The sequence below is a fragment of the Tursiops truncatus genome, chromosome 7, assembly GCF_011762595.2.
Source record: "Tursiops truncatus isolate mTurTru1 chromosome 7, mTurTru1.mat.Y, whole genome shotgun sequence".
In the NCBI taxonomy this organism is placed as follows: Eukaryota; Metazoa; Chordata; class Mammalia; order Artiodactyla; family Delphinidae; genus Tursiops; species Tursiops truncatus.
In genome coordinates this window covers 60949928-60962602 of record NC_047040.1, presented here as the reverse complement: position 1 = coordinate 60962602, position 12675 = coordinate 60949928, and the positions used below count along the sequence as shown (strand labels likewise).

The window sequence follows — 12675 nt, the reverse complement described above, 5'->3', positions numbered from 1 at the left end:
CCAGTGATCTACTTTCAGTGACTCTAGTTTTGACTTTTCTAGAATATTACATAAACGGAATCACACAATGTGTGGTCTTTCATGCCTGCCTTCTTTTGCTTAGCATAATGCTTTTGGGACTCATCCATGTTGTTGTGTTTATCAGCAGTACGTTGCTTTTTATTGCTGAGTAGTATTCCATCATTTAGATACAGCACACATTGTCAACCCATTCACGAGTTGATGAACGTTTGGGTGTTTCCAGTTTTTGATTATGAATAAAGTTGTTAGGAATATTCAAGTACAAGTCTTTGGGTGAAATATGTTTTCATTTCTCTTGGGTGAATATCTAGGAGTGGGATTGCTGGGTCTGATGGTAAGTGTATGTTTAATTTCATAAAGGATGGCGAGTTTTCCAAAGTAGATGTACCATTTTGCATTCCCACCAGCAGTGTACAAACATTGTGGTTGTTCCACATCCATATCAGCACTTGGTATTGTCTGTCGTTTTAATTTTAGCCATTGTAGCGCTGGTGTGGTGGTATTTCATTGTCATTTTAATTTGCATTTCCCTAATGACTAATGGTATTGAACATTTTTTCCTGTACTTATTTACTACACTCTTCTTTGGTGAGATGTCTATTCAAATCTCTTGTCTATTTTTTTTTTTTTTTTAAGTGAAGAAGGACATCAGCTCAGCTTTTTATTTATTTATTTATTTTTGGCTGTGTTGGGTCTTCGTTTCTGTGTGAGGGCTTTCTCTAGTTGCGTCAAGTGGGGCCACCCTTCATCACGGTGTGCAGGCCTCTCACTATCGCGGCCTCTCTTGTTGCAGAGCACAGGCTCCAGACGTGCAGGCTCAGTAGTTGTGGCTCACGGGCCTAGTTGCTCCATGGCATGTGGGATCTTCCCAGACCAGGGCTCGAACCCATGTCCCCTGCATTGGCAGGCAGATTCTCAACCACTGCGCCCCCAGGGAAGCCCTCTTGCCTATTTTTAAAAATCAGGTTATAGGCTATAGAAATAGCTCAGTTGGGAGCGCGTTAGACTGAAAAAAGTTAGGTTATCTTCTTATTACTGAGGCTTAAGAGTTCTTTATTCTGAATATAAGCCCTTTATCAGATATATATATATAAAATATTTTCTTTCAAAACAATGACTTAATTTAGCTAAAAATCAGAGGACTTCTGATGAGCTGACAAATCCAAAAGTGTGGTTGCTTGAATTTCTAATGTCAAATTAGAGTTATTGCTATTAATACACTGATGCTGTGATGCAGCCTCAAGGACAATGTCAAAAGACCTCTATAATAAGATGATTTGGATGTTTTGCCTTAGGAGCAGTTCATCTATGCATACAAAATCTATTCTAAAGGAGCTGTGGGTAAATTTCTCATATAAACTGTTTCCAAAGTGAAGTAAATATCCCTCGCCCCCACAATGGGGATGAACTTAAATTATGGCAATTCTAAGGCTTAGAGGAGTAGGGTGTTTTCTAGGAAGAGGAGTAGATAAGGGACATTTAGGTGGGCAAGGTCCTGTGTGTCCTCTACTGGTTTCTGTCTTATTCTCCTTAAAATAAGTTTTTCCTCTCCTTGGTAACTTTTTATCCCGATATAATTTCAAACTTACAAAGAAAAGTTGCAAGAATAACACAAAGAACTCCCATATGCCCTTACCCAAGCTCACCAATTTTTCATTTTGCCCCAACTTAAATAAATTTTACATTTAATTTTTTTGTTTCAGAAAAAACAACTAAGGTCTGGTTCTTTTTGAAGTTTTTATTCCCACTTATCTCCAGCCTAAGTGGCAGAAAAAGTAGCAATCAACACTCCCATTTTACAGCCTGGAAGACTTGACACACAGAGAATCCTATCGCAGGACTCTGGGGACCCGGTACTGCCTGTAGCCACCATAAAGAAGCCAATCACCATTCAGCTTTACAGTCCATTTCCTTACCTCCTCCTGGTATCCTTGGCTCATATCTAAAGTGCTTGCACCTGACTCTTTGTTTTGACAACTGATATTGCTCTTATTATCCTGATCTTTGATGTGTCCTCTACCTTTGGTTACTCTGGGAAACAAGGTAAGGGATCTGAACTTGGCACTCTGCTTTGCCTCAGTTTTATCAGCAGGCAACTTGACAAGCAGTAGTATTTACAAGTCTGCATAGCTAGTGATACCAGGTATCCCAACACCTACAGTCAGAGAACCAAGACATATTAGTGCTGAAACGACCTTGAGATCATTCAGTACAACTCTTTCATCTTCAGATGAGGACACTGAGGCCCCAAGAGATATAATATTTTGTCCAAGGTCACACAGTGAGTTAGCAAAGGTATGACTAAAATTCTAGTTTCATGCTTTTTTCCTACAATATACTGCTGCCTCAAATTTTATTACTACTACTAATTAATTCTCAGTTGTAAAAGTTCATGTACTTTTCCATGGAGTTAACATATATTTATTGTGCATTTATGAGGCACTATGCACGAGGTGTACAAGAGACTTAATTTCTCCCCCAGAGCTTACTTTTTGGCAGATAAACAGATGATTAAAAAGTAATTATGCATGGTGGATAACAGTATTGTGGTTCCTCAAACAATTTAACATAGAACCACCAGCAATTCCATTTCTTGGATTGGAAGCAGGAACAGATACTTGTACACTGTGTCTGTCAGCTTTGGCTACCATGACAAAATGCCACAGACTGGATGGCTTAAACAGAAATTTTTTTTCTCACAGTTCTAGGGGTCAGAAGTCCAAGATCAAGGCACCATTTGGGTTAGTGAGATCTCTCTTCCTGGCTTGTACATTGATCATCAGGAAGAGTATTCAGAGAGGTATTGTTCTGGTATGGCCAAACCCATAACCATAGTCTAATCATGAAAAAACATCAGATAAAATCTAATAGAGGGGCATCCTACAATATACCCTTCTTGCTATGTCCTCAAATGGACTCTTTTCTGTGTGTGCAGAGAAATCTCTCGTGTCTCCTCCTCTTCTTCTAATGACACCAGTCTTATTGGATTAGGGTCCCGCCCTGTGACTTCATTTAATCTTAATTATCTCCCTAAAGGCCCTATCTCCAAATATATTCACATTGGGGGCTAGGATTTTTTTTTTTGGCTGCACTGCGCAGCATGCAGGATTGAACCCATGCCCCCTGCAGCGGAAGCACGGGAGTCTTAACCACTGGACTGCCAGGGAAGTCCTGGGGGCTAGGACTTTAACATATGAATTTGAGGGGGACACAATTCAGTCCATAACATACACCGATATTCATAGCTGCATTAGTCACAATAGCCAAAAGATGGAAACAACCTTAATGTCCATCAACAGATGAATGGAAAATCAAAATGTGGTATATACCTACAATGGAATATTAGCCTTAAAAAGAAAGGAAATTGTGAACCATGCTACAACATAATTGAGCTTTGAGGATATTATGCTAAATGAAATGAAATGAGCCAGATACAGAAGGGCAGACTGTATACAATTCCCCTCATTTAAGGTATCTAGAGTAGTCAAATTCATGGAGACAGAAAGTAGAATAGTGGTTTTCAGAGGCTGGGAGGAAGGAGAAACGTTATTATTTAATGGGTTAAGGGTTTCAGTTTGAGATGATGAAAAAGTTGTGGAGATAGATGGTGGCGATGGTTGTACAACAATATGAATGTGCTTAATGTCACTGAACTGTACACTTAAAATGATTAAAAGTAAGTTTTATGTTATCTTTATTTTATCACAATAAAACAAAAAAGTAATTTTGGCTTCAGTATGCAGCTATGATACTGAGAAAGTGTTATTACCCCCCCTCCCCTGCCCATTTTAAATTGAAAAACAAGACAAAATATGAAGTAATGGTTTTCAAACATTGAAAACACAACACCTAGGACAGTAATTCCTCAGAGAAAAGAAATAAATGAGGTGAGCCTTATGACTGCCCTAGTTTATTGCCTAGAGAGTTCCAGGCTACAGCACAGGGAGGAAAAACCCAATCAGAGCCTAGCAGTTTTCCTGAGTTACGTAGCCAGAGTTGAAAATCTGGAGGATATAAGGTGGAGAGAATTCACAGGGCAGAGCGTCAGAGAGGAGAGAGCTGCACGGAGACAAAGTGAGGGCTCTTTCTGAGTCTTCAGTTAGGAACTAACCAGATATGTGAGTGAGGAACCCATCCAAGTAGAGGAAAAGACCCATTGGAAAGAAGCAGACATACAATCTTCAGACTTTACACAGGGCCAGGAATAATTCACGTTCTCAGCAGCCACAGTGGAAAAATTCTGTGCTACACTGATCATCAGGAAGAGTGCCCATGGGAACTCCCTGGAGGTCCAGTGGTTAAGACTTTGCCTTCCAATGCAGGGGGTGTGGGTTCGATCCCTGGTCAGACAGCTAGGATCCCACATGCCTCGCAGCCAAAAAAAACCAAAACATAAAACAGAAGAAATATTGTAACAAATTTAATAAAGGCTTTAAAACTGGTCCACATCAAAAAAAAAAAAAAAATCTAAAGGAAGAGTGCTCAGAAACGTATTGTTTTGGTATGGCCAAACCCATAACCCTCGTCTAATCATGAAAAAATATCAGATAAAATCCAATAGAGTGGCATCCTACAATATACCTAATCAATACTCCTGAAAACTTTCAAGATCATCAAAAATAAGGAAAATCTGAGAGACTGTCAGAGCCAAGAGGAGGGTGACGTCTACTGGATGTGATTCTGAAACAGAAAAGTGATACTAGGGAAAAACTAAAGAAATCTGAATAAATGAAAAATTTTAGCTAATAATAACATACCAATATTGGTTCATTAATTGTAATAAATATACCACATTAATGTAAGATGTTTATAGTAGGGGAAACTGGATGTGGGGTAGTGGGTGCGTGGGGTGGGTAATAAGGAAACTCTCTGTACTACCGTATTACTCTTCTACAGCTGCCCTAGCAAAATATCACAGGTCTGGTGGCTTAAACCATGGAAATTAATTTTCTCACAGTTCTGGAGGTAAGAAGTCCAAGATCAAGGGCCTTCAGGGGGGCTGGTTTCTGGTGAGATCTCTCTTCCTGGCTTGTAGACAGCTGCCTTCTCTCTGTGTCCTCACTTAGCCTTTCCTCTGTGCACATGTGTGGAAAGAGATTGATCTCTGGTGTCTCTTGCTCTTCTTATAAGGACACCATGCGGTTGGATTAGAGTCCCACCCATATGACCTCATTTAACCTTAATAACCATCCTAAAGACCCTACCTCCAAATACAGTCACTTAGGGGGTTAGAGCTTCAACATATAAATTTTGGGGGAGGAGGGAGACACAATTCAGCCCACAACAGAGAAGAAAGAGATGGGAGGACCAAAAAAATATTTTTGTAGAAATAATGGCTGAAAAATTTCCGAACTTGATGAAAACTCTAAACCTACACAGGAAGCTCCAAGACGCTCAACAAACCCAAGCACAGGAAACAAGAAGAGAACTACACCAAAACACATCATAATCAAATTGTTCAAAACCAGTGAAAAGAGAAAAATCTTAGAAGCAGTCACACACAAAAAAGATATGTACAGAGTAAACGAAAATAAGAATGACAGTAAACCAGCAAACTCTTGTCAGAAAAAATGCAAGCCAGATGCCAGTGAAGGAACATCTTTAATGTGATGACACAAAAACAAAAAACCCTGTCATCCTAGAATTTTATACCCAGCAAAAGCATCTTTCAAAGTGAAAGGCCAAATAAAGACTTCTTCAGACACAGAAACATTGCAAAGCTTTTCGCCAACAGATCTGCACTACAAGAAATGTTTTAAAAAATCCTTCAGGCACAGGAAAATTATACCAGATGGAAATCTGGATTACACAAAGGAAAGAAGAGCACCAGAAATGGTAACTGAGGGTAGATAAAAGACTTTTTTTCCATTGTTATTTTTAAACATCTCTTTAAAATATAATTGATTGTTGGGACTAAGAGATACAAATTGCTATGCATAAAATAGATAAGCAACAAGGATACATTGTACAGCACAGGGAAATACAGCCATTGTTTTGTAATAACTTTAAATGGAGTATAATCTATAAAAATACTGGATCTTTATGTTCTATACCTGAAACTAATATATATTGTAAATCAACTATACTTCAATAAAATATAATTGATTTTTAAAGTAAAAATAATAATATATTATGGAATTATAGTAATTATAATAAAAGTAAGTTTAAAGCGATGTTATGGGAATAACCTGCAGCTATAAAATAGGGAGAGCTGTAAGAGTTTTAACTAAAACTGTGTAATTCCTCAGAGAGCTTACAAAATAAACCATTTTTGTTTCACTCCTTTAGCATTAGTTTGATCATAAAGCAAGATGATTATGGGACTTCCCTGGTGGTGCAGTGGTTAAGAATCCACCTGCCAATGCAGGGGACATGGGTTCGATCCCTGGTCTGGGAAGATCCCACATGCCACGGAGCAACTAAGCCCTTGCGCCACAACTACTGAGCCTGCGCTCTAGAGCCCATGAGCCACGACTACTGAGCCCACTCACCACAACTACTGAAGCCTGCGTGTCTAAAGCCCGTGCTCCACAACAAGAGAAGCCACCACAACGAGAAGCTCATGCACCACAACAGAGTAGCCCCCACTCGCCGCAACTAGGGAAAACCTGCATGCAGCAATGAAGACCCAATGCAGCCAAATAATAAATAAATGAAAATTTAAAAAAAAAAGATGATTATGTTTCATCCGATCTTCTTACCACCTGTTGTAACCTTAGTATAGTGATACCTAGGTTCACCATTCCTCTGGGAGTAAGACTCCATTTTTTAATAAAGTCTGGCTGGAGGAATAAGGGGCTCAGAGTCCTGTCTTTACTGATTTCAAACATAATCCTTTAAAATAAACTTAGGCTTAGCTTCTGCTACAATTTGATGGGATGCTCCTTTTGGTGAGGTAGAAGTATCTGCTTAAAAGTTAGAGGCAGACATTTGATGAAGGAGATCATACATGGCATAGCTAACTCTGTGCCCTTTCTCAACCACACAGAGGAAAAAAATTGACACAACAGGCTGGGCTAAAGATGGAAAAGAGGATTTGGGTTAGTAAAATGGTCTGGATACTTCCTTATTCTCACATATGCCCTTATTAGAAGCACCATGTTGGGTCACTGTTTTATAGCCTTATGTCATTTGTCATTTTTCCCAAGAATATGGGTCTTGCTTCCCCACGTAGAGAGCAGAATGCTTGATGGTAGGGACCGCACTTTGGCCTCTCTGAAAGTACAGCAACTAGACCATGGTAGTTGTGGCAAAATTAATAAGGAGGAAAAATGCTTTATATTTATGTAAACACAAGTGAGTTAAAAAGTGATTGCAGGGCATTCTCTGGTGGTCCAGTGGTTAGGACTTGCCGCTTTCACTTCTGGGACCCGGGTTCAATCGATCCCTGGTTGGGGAACTAAGATCCTGCAAGCTCTGAGGTGTGATCAAAAAAAAAAATTGTAGGGATCATGCCTGCAAGTTGGAGAGGGGTTGAGAAGAAGTCAGTTACCGTTTGGTACCTGTTTGGACTTTTTTCAGCTTTGTTCAGGTATAATTGACAAATAAAATGGTAAGATATTTAAAATGTACATTGTGATGATTTGAAATATGTGTGCGTTGTGAAAGGACATTGAGTAAAACAAGTAGGTAATAAGATAGTGTATAGTGTGTGGCAAGATAGATATTTATCAAGCTGAGTGGTGTGAGCTTACTTCTTTCTTTCTTGTTTGCTCATCTGTATGTTCTACTTTCTTTACAAGGGGCATATTTTAAGTAGGAAAAAATTATACAAGTATGTTTTAAATTGAATGAAATTCTGGATTCTCATTAAGAATTTGGACACTCAGGAGACTTTTCAAAATTCTCACTTGTCTTCAGTGGCTCAGAGGTGTTCTTACCTGGGGAGAGGGATGTGGGCGCATTTCCTTCAATGGACGATAAACCGCTCTTCCAACAGCCCAGGCAGGTCTTAAAAGAACAGGGCTCAAGAAACTGACACAGAAGCCTCAGGGATATTGGAAACAACCTAATGGTCCAACATTATGGGATTTAAAAAGCAAATTATGGGACTTCCTTGGTGGCACAGTGGTTAAGAATCCACCTGCCAACGCAGGGGACACAGGTTCGAGCCCTGGTCCAGGAAGATCCCACATGCCGCGGAGCAACTAAGCCTATGCGCCACAACTACTGAGCCTGTGCTCTAGAGCCCACAAGCCACAATTACTGAGCCCACATGCCACAACTACTGAAGCCCGTGCACCTAGAGCCCGTGCTCTGCAACAAGAGAAGCCACCACAGTGAGAAGCCTGCTCACCGCAACAAAGAGTAGCCCCCGCTCACCACAACTAGAGAAAGCCCGTGTGCAACAACAAAAACCCAATGCAGCCAAAAATAAATAAATAATTTTTTAAAAAAATGTAAATTATGGGGCTTCCCTGGTGGCACAGTGGTTAAGAATCCACCTGCCAATGCAGGGGACATGGGTTCGAGCCCTGGTCCAGGAAGATCCCACATGCCACAGAGCAACTAAGCCTGTGCGCCGCAACTACTGAGCCTGCACTCTAGAGCCCGCGAGCCACAACTACTGAAGCCCGCACACCTAGAGCCCGCATTCCACAGCAAGAGAAGCACCGCAATGAGAAGCCTGTGCAGCACAACGAAGAGTAGCCCCCACTCACCGCAACTAGAGAAAGCCCGTGTGCAGCAACGAAGACCCAACGCAGCCAAAAGTAAATAAATAAAAATGTAAAAATAAATAAAAGTAAATTATGGTACCTCCTGGTAACTAGAATATTTGCAGCCATTAAAATCTGTGGTTTATAAGAATATTTAATAACACGGGAAAATGCTCAAATTTTAACATTAAGTCTAAAAAGTTACATGCAGTGTTACGCTATTTCAAAAGAGAATTATATGTGTAGTTTAATTTCCAAAAGGAAATAGACTCAAATATTAATAAACATTATCCTTGGGTAATAAAAATATGAATAATTTGGGCTTCCTTACCCCTTTTGCTATTTTCAAAAATTCCTACCATGACTTACTTTTATAATTAGAAGACACACAATATTATTATTACAATTATTTTTAAAGAAGTTGGCTTGTAGAACTGGAGAGTGGTTTGTGGCACTGAAGCAGACAGCCTGGGTTTAAATTCCAGTTCGGCCAGTCCAGCAAGCCACTGTCCCTTTCTGTGTCTTAATTTCCTTATCTTAAAACAGACATAATGATAGCACCTACATAATAGGGTGACTGTAAGATTAAATGAGTTAATTCATGATAAATTACTTAACATAATGCCTGGCAGTAAGCACCCCCCAATTAATCTATTATTACTACTACTATTATTGTAGATTGAAAGATTCCAGCGTCTTACCTATTACAAGTTTAGCTATTTCAAATAAAGGCTATTTTCTGAATATAATCACAGACCTCCAAAACCAAGGGGACTGCATACAATATTTATTGCAAAAAACTGTAATGATTTCCTTGAGGATTGGGTATATTTAGCTGTTGAATTAGGCAATGGAGAGCAAACTAGCTAGAGAGTAGCTGTGGCTGCTTTTCCTCTTTCTCTATGGCTTTAATGCTCCAGGTGGGGTCACTGCGTTATACCTGTTTATTCAAAGAGTAGAAGGATAAAGGAGCCCTCTCCGAATTTTTCTTTGGTGGGCTCTAAATTTAGAGCTGTATCTCCACCTCTCAGAGTTTGGTTCAATCCCATGAACCAAATTTGGGTGAAGAGATTCCCTGCCCAAGATTACCCAGCTAATAAGGGGCAGATGTGGAACTTGAACTCATGTCTATCTGGCTCCACGGGTTAGTGTTTAATTTATATAATACCTTCCAACTGCAAGACGAAAAGCTTCAAGAAGGCCACTTCATCCAAGACCCAACAGTGGAACATAGAGAGGATCAATTTGTTTCCCACTTCTCATTCCTAAATGTCATCAACATAAAACAAATCAAGATCTAGCATGGCATTCATACAAAGATCAGCCCCTGACTCTAACATAGAGCATAGGGCAGAAGGGACCTACTTTCTTCATAAAACAGAGAAAGAGTTATAAAAGAGGCCCCATGTGCACCATGAATTGGGCTAGAAATCTGTGTCCCAGTGTCATTATCTCAGGGAAATCAATCTCAGTTGAGGCAACAACTCTAGGTGACTGCTTAGGAAGGGAGGGGCAGCTTGGTGCTCTGAGAGCCTAGAGTTTCCCTGGCTCCTGCAGCACTTACAGTCTGTGCCATCAATCCCTGTCTGTTGTCTGTATCTCTGCCTAACTAGTAGTGATCTCTTTCACATGTCTCGTTCCTGCTTAAAAACTAGAATACCACCACCTCTGTGAAGCCTGCCCCTACTCTCTGGGGGCAGCGAATTATTTCCTCCCTACTGAGCTCATCAGCTCTGGGCCTGTTCCTTCACAGCAGTGCTTCTCCCACTGTGTATTGTTCTCTGTCCTGTCACAACCCCAGTTAACTCTCTGAGGTCAAAGACTACAACTTTTTTTTAAGGTTGATGGGAGAATAAGTTGAGATGATGTAAGTAAAGTGATAGACAGTGCCTGGTACACAATAGGTATTCAGTAAATGTTCTCCCACTTTGTTGGTTCTCTCACTTGTAGACCCAGTACCCAGAGCAATTCCTTCAAGGCCACGGTTACTAAACACATTTTTCTAGAATAAATGAATGAGTAAATTAACAAGTGCATTCCACCTCCTGCCCCCAGGGCAGGCGTCACATCTTATACTGATCTATATCTCCTGGAATATCTTCTTCCTTTTATGTACATCCTCTGAAACATCTGTAACAATAGTGATCACATGACTGGGCACAGTACATGACGGACTTTCTCTTCTTGCAAAGGGTATTGATAGATTGAACATTTACCTCTAGGACAGCTACAGGAAATATATTTTCTATCATCTGTTTCATCTTGAGTAAGTGAGATTGCTTGGGGTCTTATAGACAAAGCTTTCAATCTTGCTAGCAAAACTCAATTTAACTCACTTGCCAAGGAGAGGGCTGTTTTCCTTTCTTTCTTTCTAAACAGTTAAGAACAAATATAAACTAAAGAAGGATAAGCCCTCCAAAGTGAGAACCCTGATGAAATCCAAGTGTTAACTGTTTTGATCCTAAAATCTCATTTATTTCCATATCCCCATGCCAGCCTCATAGGTACTCAAAAAAAGTGTTTCTTTACTAAATAAAATCCCTTTTAAGGAGATAAAGAGAAGGAAAGTGATGAACTCTACAGTGTAATTTTGTGACAGTCTGTGGCTTTAAAGGCAAACAGTACAGAGGAGAGATGAAAAACTAATAATTCACATATCTGGATAGCATTACACAATTGTAAAAGCATTTCCCCCACATGTTGTATAGTATTAGTTACATAGCATTAATTGAACCCTTACTGTATAATAGGTGATTTAAATACCATTGTGTCTACTCCCGACAACAAATCTTGAAACGTTATGACAGTGCTCATTTTATAGTTGGAAAAAACAAGCTTAGACAGGCTAGATGATTTGCCCAAGGTCACAGACCAATATTGATTACCTTCCCCACCATTAAAATGTGAGGTTCATGAGGGCAGCATCTCTAGCACCTAGAACAGTACCTGGCATATAGCAGATGCTAAATAAATATTTGCTGAAGAATTAACCTTGTTGGCTGACTCCAAAGCCTTAGCTCTTACTGTAATGTCACCTGCTACTTTGTCAAATGGTCTTTTGAAGCATCCAGAAGTAGTACCCTCTTTACACCCATGAGAAACTGAGGTTCTAGGAGATGAAGTTAATTTGCCTAGAGCTAACAAGGATAGCTGGGCCAGGACTGGAACTCAAGGTTCCAGACTCCTAGCAGTATTTTTTGTTGGCTAGTCTGCACGGAGGCCACGAGGCAGACACAAGCTATAGCCCACTTTCTTTCTCCGAGAAAATCCACGGAGTCTGGCCTGAAGAGAAACAGTTAACAAAGAGTTTGGACGAGGGAGGGATAAATTAGGAGTATGGGATTAACAGATACACACTAACATATATAAAATAGATAAACAACAAGGATTTACTGTATAGCACAGGGAACTATATTCAATGTCTTGTAACAATCTATAATGGAAAAGAATTGGAAAAAATATATAAAACTGAATCACTTTGCTGTACACCTGAAACTAACACAATCTTGTATAACACTATACTTCAATTAAAAAAAAAAGTTATATCCAAGACTTTCTGCCCAGAAAGCAAAAGGCAACCTGATGCTGGAAGAAAATTATGTCCCCCAATAGATGAGTGGACATTTAGGGTTACCTTCTTATTACACCAGAATTTGATGTTTTGAGATAGGGCTAGTCATGTGGTGATGTCTAACCAGGCAGCAGCTACCTGACAGAAGCTACTTCATCACACAATTGTTTTTTTCTCCTAATCATATTACTTCAAAGGGGCATGGGCCTTTAATTTTTCAAGGAAGAGATATGTATTCAATTAAACATCTTAAGGTTATACAGACATCATATATATATACATTTTTTTTGCCAAAGACTTTTTTCTTCTCTTTTTCATTTTATTTTTAATACCAAAGAAAATGTCTATGTATATCCTACAGTTATTATAAGTTAGTAGCTATGGCAACTCCTATATCGATTTGTTAAGTACCCAACTTAACACAGT

At 39.6% G+C, this 12675-nt stretch overlaps 1 protein-coding gene across 5 annotated transcripts in view; it reads right to left on the bottom strand.

Moving 5' to 3' along the window:
* Positions 1–12675, bottom strand: part of METTL8 (methyltransferase 8, tRNA N3-cytidine) — a 123290-nt gene that overhangs the window by 35528 nt on the left and 75087 nt on the right. The window contains exon 14 of one of the 5 annotated variants that reach the window (XM_073807583.1): positions 9847–9943. The exons of the other annotated variants lie outside the window; for them this stretch is intronic. Within the exon in view, the coding sequence (XP_073663684.1) occupies positions 9885–9943 (59 nt within the window). The 3' untranslated portion in view covers positions 9847–9884. The remainder of the gene's footprint in view (positions 1–9846; positions 9944–12675) is intronic. 5 annotated transcript variants of the gene reach the window in all.